At 27.1% G+C, this 15204-nt stretch overlaps 2 protein-coding genes and 1 long non-coding RNA gene across 4 annotated transcripts; 1 reads left to right on the top strand and 2 right to left on the bottom strand.

Moving 5' to 3' along the window:
• Positions 1-2569: 2569 nt before the first annotated feature.
• On the bottom strand, positions 2570-4909 carry LOC111033603. Its single transcript, XM_022314408.1, has 7 exons — positions 4775-4909; positions 4589-4702; positions 3975-4184; positions 3726-3903; positions 3450-3634; positions 3106-3271; positions 2570-3040 (listed from the first exon to the last, which is right to left on the bottom strand). The coding sequence occupies exons 3-7, from the start codon at positions 4140-4142 to the stop codon at positions 2904-2906; spliced, it is 834 nt and encodes a 277-aa protein (XP_022170100.1). The 5' UTR covers positions 4143-4184; positions 4589-4702; positions 4775-4909; the 3' UTR covers positions 2570-2903.
• A 1935-nt stretch (positions 4910-6844) lies between these two features.
• On the top strand, positions 6845-12329 carry LOC111033627 (zinc finger protein 664-like). Of its 2 annotated transcripts, none has more exons than XM_022314439.1 (4): positions 6845-7516; positions 8772-8852; positions 8972-9097; positions 10573-12329. In XM_022314439.1, the coding sequence occupies exons 2-4, from the start codon at positions 8806-8808 to the stop codon at positions 11906-11908; spliced, it is 1509 nt and encodes a 502-aa protein (XP_022170131.1). In that variant the 5' UTR covers positions 6845-7516; positions 8772-8805; the 3' UTR covers positions 11909-12329. The 2 variants fall into 2 exon arrangements, with proteins under 2 accessions (XP_022170131.1, XP_022170130.1); XM_022314438.1 differs by having other exon boundaries at positions 6845-7591.
• LOC111033628 lies at positions 11832-13911 on the bottom strand. Its single transcript, XR_002604446.1, has 3 exons — positions 13541-13911; positions 13393-13475; positions 11832-11894 (listed from the first exon to the last, which is right to left on the bottom strand). It is a non-coding gene; the product is annotated as an uncharacterized LOC111033628 (long non-coding RNA).
• Between the last annotated feature and the right edge of the window lie 1293 nt (positions 13912-15204).

Genomic DNA, 15204 nt, shown 5'->3' with positions numbered 1-15204 from the left:
TTTTAAACGTATTACAGTGTCTTTATTATTAAGATAATATAAATGAACTGGAGGACCCATGAAATCTGTAATACTTTTTAAAACATATAGTCCAGTATCAACACTGGAGACAACATAGCTAACAAAATGTTTATTATAAGAGAGTACATTTAAAGTATTACATAAAAACAATACTTTTTCATCAAGACATATAATTTTTTTTAATTTATATACTAATGTTGTATTGTTAAATAAAGCTGTAAGTATATGATTGATTTTATACACTGTGTTGTTGTATACAATTTGGTCATAACAAAGAGCTTGATCAAGTGCAGTCAAATCATTAGGTGAAAACAAAATTTTAATTTTTTCAAAATATTCGCATGAACCAAGTGGAGAGCCTAAATTTGTCGAGATACAAGAACTGTTGCTTAAATTTAAAATATAATCAGAAAAATTAATGGAATATTTTATACCTAACGAAATAGGAATATGAACTCTTGAAGTTATGTTTTTGGTGTATGTTTTAAGTTGTCTATGCTTAGACTCAAATCTATAACTCCTTAAATATTTTAAGGGCCCTGACTTTTTTATTATATTACAATAGTGGATAATTAAATGATGTTTTGGCTTTAATGAATCTTGAAACAACTCAGTATATTTATTATTATGATATGTGATATGTTTTTCTAAATTTAAAATAATTTGATTATTGAATTTTGGTAACAACAGTAAATCAATCATCTCAATAAAATTAACAAAAAACAACCAAATTTGATTATTCTCAGGGACTAAGTCTCCTATTAGAAGTTGAAAAAAATGAATAAATGTCTGCATTTCCCTTGAAGACATTTTGAATTTTAATGTATTTTTTTTAATTTGCTTTATAGAAGGGGACATGTTTCCAATTTCAGTGTCACCATAATTAAATCCTTGTTTTCTACTATTTAATGTTTCCAAACTAAAAAACCCCAAATTAATTAAATTACATATGATATGGTTCATATCGTATACACAAATTCCCTCATAAATATCATGCATTATATCCACTGCATAGTTATTAACAACATGGAAGGAATATACTTTATTAAATATAGATTCTTCATATATACCAGTAATTTGACAATTATTAGTCTTAACATGTTCATCATAATTTTGTTTGTTACGGAGTAAGTTGATATTTTCACTGGCAAGTACTTGAGTACTTTTTTTGTCAGAAATACAAAAACGACAGAAATAATTTGATGAAAATGACCTTGCAAATCCTAAAACACTATTTACTCCAAGATTATCCCCAACAACTAGACCTAACAGAAATTTAATCTTAAATTGTTTTCCATCATTTAATGTTACATTTATTCCATGACTTTGTAGTTCATTAATTTCATCGACCAAAAAATAAAAACATTTGTCATTTCCTACCAATTTTACATCTTTGGAGTTAAATAAGGCAGCTACAAAAATATTATTTAAATTTGATTTTAGTCCTTCAGGAGCAGTAGGAAATGAATAATAAACACCTAAAATAGAAGATGAATTTGAACCCAATGGATTGTTCACCTCAAAATCATCAAAATATAAGAAGTAGGGTATATAAATAACACCATTCTCATTGAACAACAACATTTTATCTTTCCATAATTGACTATTAATGAAATTTGTAAATCCATTGTCATTTTTCAATAAATCTTGATTTTTAATATACAAATCTAAAATACCGGGTGCCTCAAAGTATTTTCTAAATTGGAATTTTAATGGCAAGATAACTCCTTTGACTTTTTTTTCATCAACAGTGTTAATGTTATTTATTCGCACATCATCTATGGTGTTATCTAAATTAATAATTTTAGGCTTTTCATAATAATCATTACTTTGCAAAGATTTAAGAAATTTGTACTCAGTATCTAATTCTGCAAATGGATTTTCACAGAAATTAATAATAGATTTAAGTGCATTGTTTTGTTTAGTGTTATTGTCAACAATTAATTTCTTTAATTCATGAGCGATGGAATTGGTTATTATATTTGTCACATTTTGTTGAAGTTGGATAGCATCTTTTCTGGAGAAATTAAATTTTCCATAGTAATGGGTTGAAAATTTTACTGCACATTTTTTTAAAGAATCAATATCTATAATATAGTCAACACACGGTTCATGTATTAAAGTAATCCCTTCTATATTTGTGTTAGCATTATTTGCAATTTCAGTTGAGGAATCATTATTAATATTTTTTAAATTATGATTAGAGTTTATATTATTTAACATTTCACATTTCATATGTTTAGAAAATGTACGATAAGTTGAAAAAGTTTGTGAACAATGCGATATACCACAGCGATAAAAACTTGATGATGTTAATGAATGAACATACTTCAAATGTACCATAAATTGATCGAGTTCAGCAAATACATCTTTACATATAAAGCATATTAAATCCATCGTTTAATTTATTTTGACAAATTATTATGCATAAATATGTTACAAAATATTAGTTTGAAAAAAAAAAAAATTAATAATTTAATAAAAAAAAAAAATAATAATATTAATATATAATAATTACTACATTTTATTATGAAAATTTAAATAGTTAAATCAGAAATTAATGATGTTAGAGAAGAATTTTTAACATCACACTCATTATGAATATCATAGAGAAATTTTTGTACAAAAGTCCAAACTAAAATAGATTGAATGGGATACTGTAAATTGAACATTTGGAAAATTTTAAAACATGTGTCTAATGCACGGACTATGTTAGAAAATTTATAATAGGTGTTGAAATAATATACATAAAAGTCTTTTGTACCATCTAAATCAGCTCCAACAATGCAAATGAATGGTTGTAGTTTTTCTTTTTTTTTGTAAGCGTTGTCAATTCGTGATTGAATTTGAACATGTAAGTCGTTCACTGAAACCACTTGTAATTAAAATGACGTTTTGGCATCGGAAATAGACGTTTTAACTATGCGTCGTTTGTTGGTAACAGGATCTATTTCAAATGATTTGGAAGTTGGAACCAATACAGCATTCATTAAATCCAAAACTAGGTGATTTCTGGTTTCTGCAAAGGCAAAAATAAAAATAACTAATTAATTGAATTAATTAAAAAGAGTTTAAATATTGTACCAATATCTGTATCTTTAATTTCTATTAAACGCTTGAGCAATAATTTGCTGTTTCCATCTTTTATATTTGTGATCATTAATGGAATAATCTTAAAAATAAATTGATCCCAGTTCACAAACAGTGAGTTTCCTTTTGAAGGATAAATATGATCAAAATCAATATCAATCTGAAATAAAATCAATCAAAGAAATAATGTTAAAATAAATAAAAACTTTAAGTGTAAGCCACAAAACGGTAGACTTGTAACATACATTTAAAAACAAAGCCAACCATTAAATATAGGTACATTTATAACTACCTATACTTAGAAAACAGTTCAAAAATTCAATAAAATAATATATTACCAAACTGTAGGCAAATGATTGTTTCAAAATAGGCCATTCATCAAGAATATCAACTATGTTAATATTTCGAGACAATAAATAATCTCTACGAATTTCACAAGTTTTTTGCCATTTTAAAGTTACTTCACTCATAGGTTCAACATTAAACTGAAGCCATTTCTTTAATTCAATTAAATCTTCATTTACTATACATACAAAAATAATCTTTTACTACCTATTACTTAAATTGTTTTATTTACCTATTGGCTATTTATGACTAAGTATAAACTTATTAACTTATAGTTTTTGTATGTAATGTGGATGTTTCCTCTAACATAGTAACACCAGAATTTTTTTTTTCTTTTTTAAGAGGAGACCATAATTTATGTCGTCGTAATTTCGTTAATGTATTATGATACTTTTGGTACAATATTCCTTTTGGTTTTTTACCAGGTACATTAATGAAATATGTTTTCTACAGGGCAATAAAATTTGTTAAAAATTACAATAATTTCAATAGAAAATCTTAAAATTGTAACAACAAACCTTAACTTCAGATTGGAATAAATTAACTATACCATCAGAAATATGCTCAATGATTTTAGGAGATGCACAAACTTTTTTCTGGACCATGTATTCAATAATTATTTCAGACAACATTTTTCTTAGTTCTTCATTAAGCCTTAAATTTTTTTTGTAAAATGACAATATCATACTTCCTTTTCCAGATGAATCTAATATTTCTTGTACACATATCTTAAATAAAAGAAAAAAACCAATACCTATTGTTGTTACAAAGAACTTTTATAAATAAAAAATATTAAGAGGGCGCTACAAACAATATAAAATTTAAAAATATTCACAACTTGATTTAAAATTAAAGTACAAAAAAAATCTAAAGATTTACTAGATAATATTTTCACTTCTAAATTTGTTAATAGGTCACTCAATTCACTCCAATAATTATCATAACAGTGTAAAATGGATTATTTAGAACTTACAATTTTCCATGTTACACGTTTTTAAGACGGGTCTACAGTCTACACCTGCAGGTGTATTGTCCTCTTAAATATATTTTAAGTTACCTATTACCTATTAATTAACACATACCTACCTATTGTAAATGGGTATTAATTTAAAAAGTATTAAGAATTTATTACTTGATTTTTAAAAGAAATTGGACTACTGTGACTGGAGCTTGAAGTAGAGTATTCAGATATCTCAGAATCTGAAGAATAATTTGATGCATTATTTATATTAGTAGTAGACTGTTTCTGCAAAAAAATATGTTACCCATTTAAGATACCCAATATACCAGTTAAACACTTATATTTTGATTAACTTACACTAACAAAGTTAGACTGCCACTTTTTTAATTGATTCTCAAATATAATTCTTTGTCCAAACAAATTTTTTGGACAAATTTCATTTAAGTGTTTTTCGTTTGTGTATTTAAGGCTTTCACATGTTATTCCATATTCTAAAATATAGATTAAATAGTGTTAGGAATTAAGAATTATATATTTATTATTTATATATACATACAAATAAACATATACCTAATATAGCCATATAGGTAACGCACACTAAGTACTAAGTAGTTAGTACCTACAATTTACAAATAATGGTTATGTATCATATTGAAAATCTCCTTCTCAATGTATTTACAAGTACAAACCGTGTAATTGTGTAAATATGCAAATAAAAAAATGTGGGTACTTACCAATAAATGCGTTGAAGAAACAATCTCCTTTTTATTCAATCAATAAATTGAGTATGTCAGATTGATCAGGAAATTCAATACCTTCGATGATCACAGGAGCATTCAAAATAATATCATCCATTTTGAAACAATATGATACGAAAAACGTAATAAATATAATAAATTTATCGTAAATTTATGTATTAAAGTGAGACCACTGAGACCGACTGTAGTTAAATAGTTAACGAGTTAACACTTTTATAGTTTAACATAAATAGGTAACTAGGTAATAACTAGTTAACAACAAAAGTCAAAAATCGCACGAGAACTTACACTAGAAAACTAGGTACGGGAAAAATCAAAAAAATATGAACAGTCGCGTAATATACAGATTCGATAAAAATGTATTGACGTCTAAAACTCTAAAAAACGTCAGACGCGTCCATTTCCGCCGTCTTGCGGTCGCCGTTATCGAAATAATTGTTAGTTTATAACAGTTCTAGAAAATTCCAGCCATAAATGCTAAAAATAAACTTTCGGTGTGTTATTTAATGCAGATAAATGGCATAATATAATTATACATAAGACGTAATTGTATTAACTTTAAGATAAATCTAGTGCTTAAAAATAAATACCCATTTAATTAAATTAAAGATGTATTTGGTTTTTGGTTTAAGGAAAAAATCATTATTTTAAATCAATTTAGTATTAATCTGGAATAAAACATTTATTAGAAATAATGTTTTATTATCATTAAAACATAGAGCGTTAGAGGTATTCAAATCTGTCACATTATTCTTTAAATTAATTATATTTTTTTTACATTTAATTATGTTGTGTGCATGAAACGAAACTACGGACTTCATTATTTCAAACATTTATGTTTCGTAAATTTGATTTAGTCATCTTTAAATTATGGATATGAATGTATTGAATATGTATTTATTTTAAAGAAAAATTGATTAATTCAATATAATTCAGTATTGATTCTAGGTAAACTGTTGTACTTAAAAATAATGTTTCCTTTTCATTAAAACATTGAACGATTTTTTTCTGGGTGTACCTATGGCTTGAAAAAACACATCAGTTTTATTGTAATTTAAATTATGAAATTTTATTTTTATCTGTATTAATCATGTAAAAACTCATAATTTCAAAAGACAACGAATATATAAAAATATTAATAATCATAATAAACATAATCGAAAAATTGTATTACTGGAAAATATTATTTATAAATACATGTGTACGAATTAGATTAGAAAAGATAATTCTCAAGCCCCTTCGGATTACCGCGTCTTTCGGATTAGCCTCTGTTCGGATTATCGAGACCCTGCTGTAGGTACAAAGTCAGGGGCCCCCAATTACCATAATTAAGCCGGCGCCCCGTCCGCAATCCCGGTCCGGCCAGTCAACTCTGGATACAATTTTTGATTGTAACAACAGACTTACAATTTAATACAAGACTCTTCATAAACACTTGATTAGTGATTCAAAAAATACTAAAAAAATAAATAAAATAAAAAAAATATTATTTACCTACCTGTAACCTATAACATTTTCTATTTTTAATCGTGAGTTGGGTGCAGTTGTCCGAAAAATGATAAGGAAGTTGATATCACGACTTATAACATAATGTACCAGGTCCAGCAGTGATCTTATTGGGGGAATAAGATATAATTTACAGTGATGCCTTGTTAGCGGCACTCGTCGCTACGCTCCTCGGCGCCGTCGCTCCGCTCCACAAATCGAAAATATCCCTCGACTTGCTGTGCAACACCACCTCAAGTTGGTCACAGTGTAACCCCTGTTATACCAGAGAACAACCACTCTTATCATTTTTCGGACGACTGTCATCAATAGAGTAATATTTAGCTGTCATACACCGGATTTAGGTATTTTACCCTCGGGGTGATTCCAAACAGGATTGGATAATATAACCTGGATAATATATTATTACCTATAGCCGTGGATTGGATACACGATTATAAAGAACTTATAAGTTATAAGAACTTAAAGTTCTTTATAATCGTGATTGGATAGAAAAACGCAGTATCAACTGTTACAAAATATGATTACGCATATTTGTTATTTTTGATAAGAATGTTGTATTTTTCATATTTGTAGCATTGTGCACCTGAGCTAGCTTCACAAACATCCGAAATTTTTAACCATTCCAGTATTCAACCCTTGTAGTTTGTACTGTTTGTAGTCCAATTTTTGTCTCTGTGAATATTTAACTTAATCTTCATCTGTTTTACGCTTTTTAATTTTTAACCGATTTTTCGTTTATTTGTTGTTGATTCTTGCGCCTAAATTTTTATTTTTAAGAGTTTCATATAATTTGTGGGTGTATCTCTTTTCAACGGTATAAACTATAAAGTATGTGAGTACAAAATACAAATCAAAGATATCTATGGTACAAATTGAATACCTAACTCAATGTATTCTATGTGGCCAAGTATGTATAAAATACAATTTATTTAGATATGAGTTAGGTGTAATCTATTTTATCCAATTGCTGGTTATACTCTGTGGCACCTAACTAGTAATCACTGTTAAATACGTATGTACCTTAGATTGGTAATCAGAATAAAAATCCCCAGACTACAATATTGCTCACGAACACATGCAAATTATTGAACAAATATTTTTTTAAACTCTAACAATTAGTGTAATTACCAACATTATTAATATTTAATTACAAAAATATACTTGTAGTGTAGTAATATATACCTACTTCAAATTTAGAAAATGTTTGATTTTTATAGCTAAAGATTGAAAATGTAAAGTATTACCTACGTTTCTCATAATATTTTGACTTTAATGTCAATAAAATGCTACTAGGGAGCGCTGTTACAAGTTTTACTTTTTGAAGATGAAATATTCAAAACATAAAATAAAAATAAAAATAATTAAGTATTGAACAACAGTTAATGAATGTAGGAACTCAAAGTAAAAAAAAAATCAGTTATCAAAGGTACATACTACTGTACTGCATTGTACACTACAATAGGTAACATTTTAAGTTTTTAATTCATATATCGTATATAATAAGTATTAGTAATAGTAATAGTATAATAAGTAGTAATTTTATCAAAATAACATAAACTAATGTAAAACAAATTTACCTATTTCAGTTACTTAATTTTACAGAATTATACATAATATCGCAAATATTATAAAACACAATATCATTAGTATAAAGTATATGTTTGTAGTTATATATTCTTAATAATGATGGTAGTTAGTAATTACACCAATTGGCGTTTAAAAAAATATTTGTTCAATAATTTGCATGTATTTGTGAGTAATATTGTAGTCTTGGAATTTTTTTTCTGCAATTCTTTAGATCATGTGCGCTACTTATTATAACTTTCTTAAAACAACAATTATAATACCTAATCTTTATTACTTTATAAAGAAGTTCTTTATTTTTCATTGGTATATCATTTGCCGTTGCCACTAAATAGTAAGAATTTATTATCACAAAATTTTTATTTTAATCCACATTTGATACAAAGTCCAGTTATGAGTTAAAAGCTTGGGTTGATGAGCAGAGTAAACGGCCTGCAATCTCCAGGTATCCCCACCAAAAAACTGTATTTGTCTTTAATAATTTTTATGGTTCATGTTCACAGTAACCAAAAAACACTAAACAGAACATAGTTTAGTATGGAGCCATTAAGAACGTATACTAGTGATTCTACAATAAATTCCAAGTAAGTAACTATAGTTAAAGAAACAAGGAAACATTTCAAAAATATGTAATTTTAACCTACATTTTAAAAGAATTTTATTTTATAAAGCTAGGTATTTTTATAATTTCTGTGTCATTTAGTTTCAGTTCTAGAATGTTGACGATTCCGCTGATTAGATGTGATGATCAAGCATTTAATAAAGCTATTAAACAGGAATATATTGATTTTACAGAACATATTGTTGATGATGAATTATTACAAAGAGAGTAAGAACAAAAATTGTATTTACACCGTAGTATAATATGAAATTTTATGATTCTATTAACTGACCTAGCATATGAACAAATATATTTAACAATTAATTTGACATGAAAAATAATAGAAATAAGAGCCAACCAATGATAAAATACTACTAATACAGTACATTGTTTCATGAGAGAAGGAACACCTTTTATGCATCCAACTGACGCCAAAAATAGCACAGAGGCCAAATTTCTCCCACTCCTTACTACTCTGTGATAATCCACATCATGCAAGTCATTGCCGACTGCCTGCCAAAGATTTGGAGATCATAACTGACATGCTCAAGTGGTGGGAAATGCACATTGACCTATGAAATAACTTAAACCTTCTCTCATGAAATTGAGTACAGAAGTTATAAATTACTCAGATAAATTTTTGGTTAGTGAATTGTTTAAGAGAACAGGGCACTAACGTCCATTTCTAATCAACTGTACTGGTGATGAAATTTTGTAAAAATTGTGTTAGCATAACTAAAATATATTAACTTATTAGTAACTACAGATTGAATACAAAATTGAATTTAGAAGTTAGAAGTTAACTATTTCTTTTAAATATTTTTTTTTCAATCATCACTCCAAAAACAAAAAAACAAAACAAAACAAAGCCTATAACATTACAAAAAAGGAATTAATAATTTAAAAGAACTTTTAAAACACACAAAAGATAAAAGGTTAATTGAAGAATATGGTTATAATGTCATAAGAAAATGTTGATGGCGTGTCTCGTGAAATCTTCAATAATTAGCTGAAAAACAAAAATAAAAATGCTAAATGTTGAAGATACAGCTATGAGCTTAAAAAGTTGTGCAAAATTATTAAATTATTATATTATAATTGTTTTTAAAGTTTAAGTTAAATTTATAATGAAATAGTAAAACACGAAAAACTGAATTTAAACATACATAATAAACAACTGTACAATGTGCATGTACCTACATAAAATTTAATACTATAAAATTGTTCCTTATTAGTTATTAGTATTATAAAATATAAACATTCACTCCTTAGAGAAGAATGATAGCCACTTTCTCGGTGACAATAATAAAACGGAAGCCAGCTATAGTTATATAACTGCGATCAGATCATTATTTACTCAAATGTAATCTGCCATATTAATACAAACACAATTTTAAATGCTATGCACATAACTAATTTAACTCATTGTTTAAACACATGATTCAATTCAATGTATAAAGTACATTCACATAATTATCAAACTACCTACCTATTGAATATTTGAATGCATAATAGCAGTAAATATTTAATTTAAGTTAATTTGTTATTTAACAATTAATTATGTGCTAGAAAATATATTTGGTCTACAAGTGTGTTTAATCCAAAATAGTATATAAATTGGTTTTATGAACAAAATAAAACAATTCTCTTATATTATATTGTAATCTATATTATGTTAATTTTAAATACAATTTATTTTGTAGAACTGAAGAAGTAAAATCAATGGATACAGAAATAAAAAAAGAAATAGATATTATTGAAGGTTATAAATTTGAAGGAATAGTTGCAATCGAAAGCCACACTTCAGAATTCATAACTCGTATGAATTCAGACGAGAGATCTAACTTAGAAAATCCTTTAACATTCTTTTGTGATATCTGTGATGAATCATCTTACAGTAAATCACATTTAAAACCCCCGTTACTTCTTTATACTGGAAAATGTCACCATAAATGTCGTACCTGTGAAAAAAGATTTTGTCAAGCACAATATTTAGAAATCCATATGAAAACACATACCAGAAAAAAGTCATATATTTGTGATATTTGTGATGAAGTGTTTTTTCATAAAAGAAGTTTAACAGTCCATATGAGTAAACATACTGGTGAATTGCCATATAAATGTCATATCTGTGATAAAAAATTTCCTGTATCGTCATATTTAAAAAGGCATGCAATATTACACTCAGGAGAAAAGCGATATTGTTGTGGTAACTGTGATCAATCATTTTATCGAAAAGAAAGTTTAAAAGGGCATATTAGAACACATACCGGAGAGAAGCCTTTTAAATGTCAAATTTGTAATAAGGAGTATTTTACAGCATCAGTTTTAAGAAGGCATATAAAAATACATACAGGTGTAAAGCCCTATAAATGTGAAATCTGTGATAAAGGGTTTTCTCATGTGGAAGTTTTAACAGTTCATCAAATAACACATACAGGAAAAAAACCATATAAATGTGCTACCTGCAATAAACTGTTTTCTACAAAATCAAATTTAAAATGTCATACCACAACACATACTGGAGAACGGTCGTATAAATGTCATGTCTGTAATAAAAATTATTCTACATCGTCATATTTAATAAACCATAGAAGAGTACACACAGGAGAACGGCCATTTAAATGTCATGTCTGTGATAAAAGGTTTGCTCAATCAGGTCATTTGAAACGCCATATGAGAATACATACCGGAGAACGACCATTTAAATGTGGTATCTGTGATAAAGAGTTTGCTGCAGCATCAAATTTAAAACATCATACTCTAACACATACTAGAGAAAAGCCATTTAAATGTGATAAATGTGATAAATGGTTTTCTATGTTAACAAATTTAAAAAATCATACCAGGACACATACTGGAGAACGGCCATTTAAATGTCAAATCTGTGATAAAGGGTTTTCTACATCATCAAATTTGTTAAACCATACTAGAATACATACTAGAGAAAAGCGATATAAATGTGATAAGTGTGATGAAGGGTTTTCTCGTGCTGATACTTTTAAATCCCATTCAAAGATACATTCTGGAAAAAAATGATAATATACATGTCATATCTGTGATAAAATTTGAGCTCATGAAATATTCAGATTTAAAAAAGCATACAAAGACATAATATACTGAAGAAGAGCTACAATAATGTCATTTTTGTGATGAAGTGTTTTCTTTTTTCATGTCTGCATGCATGAAAGTGGTCGTTCTTATTTGGAATATAGTTCTTCAAGTTAAACAAAGCGCACAAAAAGTTCTTCTAAACCCATTATAAAAACATTTTTTTCATAAATATAGTAGGTTTTTGTACATATTATGTTGTTACTCTCATTAGAATGTTGAGTAACAGTAAATTTAAGGATTTTGGATTATACTTTTTCAAGTATTTTTTTTTTTTTTAAATTTAATTTCCATGTAACTAAATAAGTGTATGTCTACATATAATATATTTTTAAGTTTTAAAATTGAATTTGGAATTGTTATTCTTTTTTTTTAACTTTGACCAGCTATTTAAGGGAGACCTCTGAATAATTATTCTATAGTAAACTAATAATTGTGAAACCTTTTTCGTGTAAGTATCTGGAGTTTGCAGACTACAGTCTACACGGTACATATCAAAAAATTATTATTTGCCTACAATTTTGTCTCAATTTTAGATTTTGAGCGTAGTGATGAATGTATTGATTTTACTTTGATGTGTGTTTCAATTTTTTTTTTTTATGTGTATCGTATGTGTGTGTACACAATAAGTGGTCGGAATAGTGCTTCGATTTTCAACTTCAGTATATTATATCTTTTCTGGTGAGTAAGTGACTAGTTGGTACATTCGGGAGGTTAACATTTAAAATTCCTAGTAGTTTTCAAAAGCTCCTGGAAAAACAAAAAAAAAAATTAAGAAAAAAGTGGAACTTAACGCAAAATTGATTTTGGTATTTTCTGTAACTCAAAAAAAAAATTTAGTTGGTACATGAAATATTCACTAAATGTTTATCATAGCATTTCCTACGGTTACATCATATAATTTTAAAAATATTTAAACATTTTTAACTATATTCTGTTCAAAATAAGATGATGACCAGGCAGCGACATGTTTTTGTTCCTCGACGGTCAGACACCGTCTCCACTACATTGGCATGTCGGGCGCTGCCACGGAACAAAGTCACGTCCATGCGGCATGCGCACAATTTCGGCCGCCTGGTTATCATCTTATATTGAACAGAGTATAGTGTTGACTCATTTATATTTTAAAAGTTAATGAAATTTCGATTTGTATAAAATTTTTTAAAAATAATGACCATGAAAAATATTTGCTGTGTTAAAAACCTAGAAAAAGGAGTATAAAGTTCCTCGTAAGTTGTAAGTGAAATTAAAAAAAAAGTTTGGTATAAATCCACTATATTTTTTTATGGGCGTCAAGAGTGAGAATTTTGACAAAATTCGTAAAAATCATAAATATTTTCAAATTATTTTGAGTTAGAATTTCATAATAATTTTTATTTTTATGCCTAAGATTTAAATATTTTACAACATACCTTGTTAGTTCAGATTTGTACAACATTCGATATTCACTCTATTTCTTGAATTATAACGGAACGATTTTCTTGTTTTGTTAAAACTAAAAAACAAATAACCGTAGATACTTGGAATTTACATAAAATGTTGTTTTATCATTTCCTGTACTTGATATAATTTTAAAAATATGTTGACTTGTTTTGAGCCGTTGCTGGACATTTACAATTTTCTATTCTTTTTAGTTTTTTTTCTATAAATGTCATTAAAATTTTGTTGGTTGGATCGAAACGCTTATAAAATTAATACGATGCTCCAGATACCTATATTGTGACAATAGTGATTTTTGTTTTTTTCAATGAAATACATTGAACGCTCAGGTTAATTCCAGGAACGTTAATTGTTTGTCCCTGTGCTTTTTTTATAGTCATTGCAAATGCTAATTTAACCGGAAATTAAATACGTTTAACCTGAATTAAAAAAATTTTTTTAGCTTCATTAATAATTTAAGAATAATATTAATTCAACTTACCGGCTACCGTATAATAAGTAATAACAATGACTGACATACCGTCTCCGCTCAGTATTGTTTTTCGTATACAATGATATATATTGATATTACTATACTGAATTCAGATTTAATAATTAATACCATCTATTACAGCGACCTTCTGTCGCCCAATGTACAGCAAAGCGACATCCATTAGGTACCCACTCTTTTTGTTATGTGAATATGTGATTAAATATACATTTTTTGTTGCAATATATTTGTTGTATTATTATTATTTTATAGTATTATATTTTATTCATATATTACATTGTCTGAATATAATTCCTTAGTATGACGTTCAAAATACATATATTTTATTTAACATCTACGTACAATGTTGAGTGGTCGAACCATTTTTTGTAAGTCCATTAATGCCTGACTGCCATTGGATTCGGCCAAAACGATGAACGCGAATCTAAATTTATATACCTATAAAAATTATATATGAGGATTCTTGTTCAAAATTTTCAATCCTCATCTGTAAAAATTGAATGTTTTATAATTTATTAAGTACATTAACTTTGCCAAGTGTCAAGATTATGATGATTCACGTACAAATTTGAACTTAAAATACTTTTTAAAAAAAATTGAAACTACGGATCTTTAAAATTTCTCGATTGGTATAATAATAACTTACGAGTAATTTTGTATTCAATTTCCAAGCTTTTTGACCAGAAAATAACATTTTATCGAAATTTATAGAAAAAAAATCTAAAAAAATTGAAAATTGTATCATGTAAAGAAAATGATAAAATACACATTTGATCTAGTAGAAATCTCAAGTACCTATAGTAGTTATTTTTTGAATAACAGCAAAATTAGAAAATCGTTGTATGAGAATCTGTTCATTTTTAAGTGAATAATCAATGTCTAATCATCTCTTTCTATTTGCCCAGTTTTATGGTACCTATCACAATTCATAATAATCTGATGTTTTCAGTGTTAAATGTAAATTGATTTAATCAAAATACTAGAACATATACCGTGTGTCCCAAAAATCAGGGGCCACTTTACCACTCATTACCATGTAAATATTTTTCAATTATGTTTGCGGGACATTAAACTAGACTAATGGATCGTAAATTTCTATGACTTACAATGTTTTTAACTCATGTATCTTGCGCATGCGCAATAAAACTTACATTTTTTTAAATGGCAACCCGTAATTTTAATATCATATTCGGGTTCATCGATTTTTTTCAAGCCATTTTGATGCATCAACTTGTGTCCTAAACCCAAAATTGACTAAACTAGAGCTAAGTAGAATTTTAAAAATTTAAAAATT

The sequence above is a fragment of the Myzus persicae genome, unplaced genomic scaffold (genome assembly GCF_001856785.1).
Source record: "Myzus persicae strain clone G006 unplaced genomic scaffold, MPER_G0061.0, whole genome shotgun sequence".
Lineage (NCBI taxonomy): Eukaryota > Metazoa > Arthropoda > Insecta > Hemiptera > Aphididae > Myzus > Myzus persicae.
This window is presented reverse-complemented; position numbering and strand designations above follow the sequence as displayed.

What these genes read in the sequence shown, in the direction of transcription:
- LOC111033627 (XM_022314439.1), top strand. Translation starts at nt 8,806, where the DNA reads ATGGAGCCATTAAGAACGTATACTAGTGATTCTACAATAAATTCCAA. An exon ending in GATTCTACAATAAATTCCAA is followed by an intron (nt 8,853 to 8,971) that starts GTAAGTAACTAT and finishes TGTGTCATTTAG; the next exon opens with TTTCAGTTCTAGAATGTTGA. An exon ending in GATGAATTATTACAAAGAGA is followed by an intron (nt 9,098 to 10,572) that starts GTAAGAACAAAA and finishes TTTATTTTGTAG; the next exon opens with AACTGAAGAAGTAAAATCAA.
- LOC111033603 (XM_022314408.1), bottom strand. Translation starts at nt 4,142, where the DNA reads ATGATATTGTCATTTTACAAAAAAAATTTAAGGCTTAATGAAGAACTA. An exon ending in TATTCCAATCTGAAGTTAAG is followed by an intron (nt 3,904 to 3,974) that starts GTTTGTTGTTAC and finishes ATTGCCCTGTAG; the next exon opens with AAAACATATTTCATTAATGT. An exon ending in ATTACATACAAAAACTATAA is followed by an intron (nt 3,635 to 3,725) that starts GTTAATAAGTTT and finishes TTGTATGTATAG; the next exon opens with TAAATGAAGATTTAATTGAA.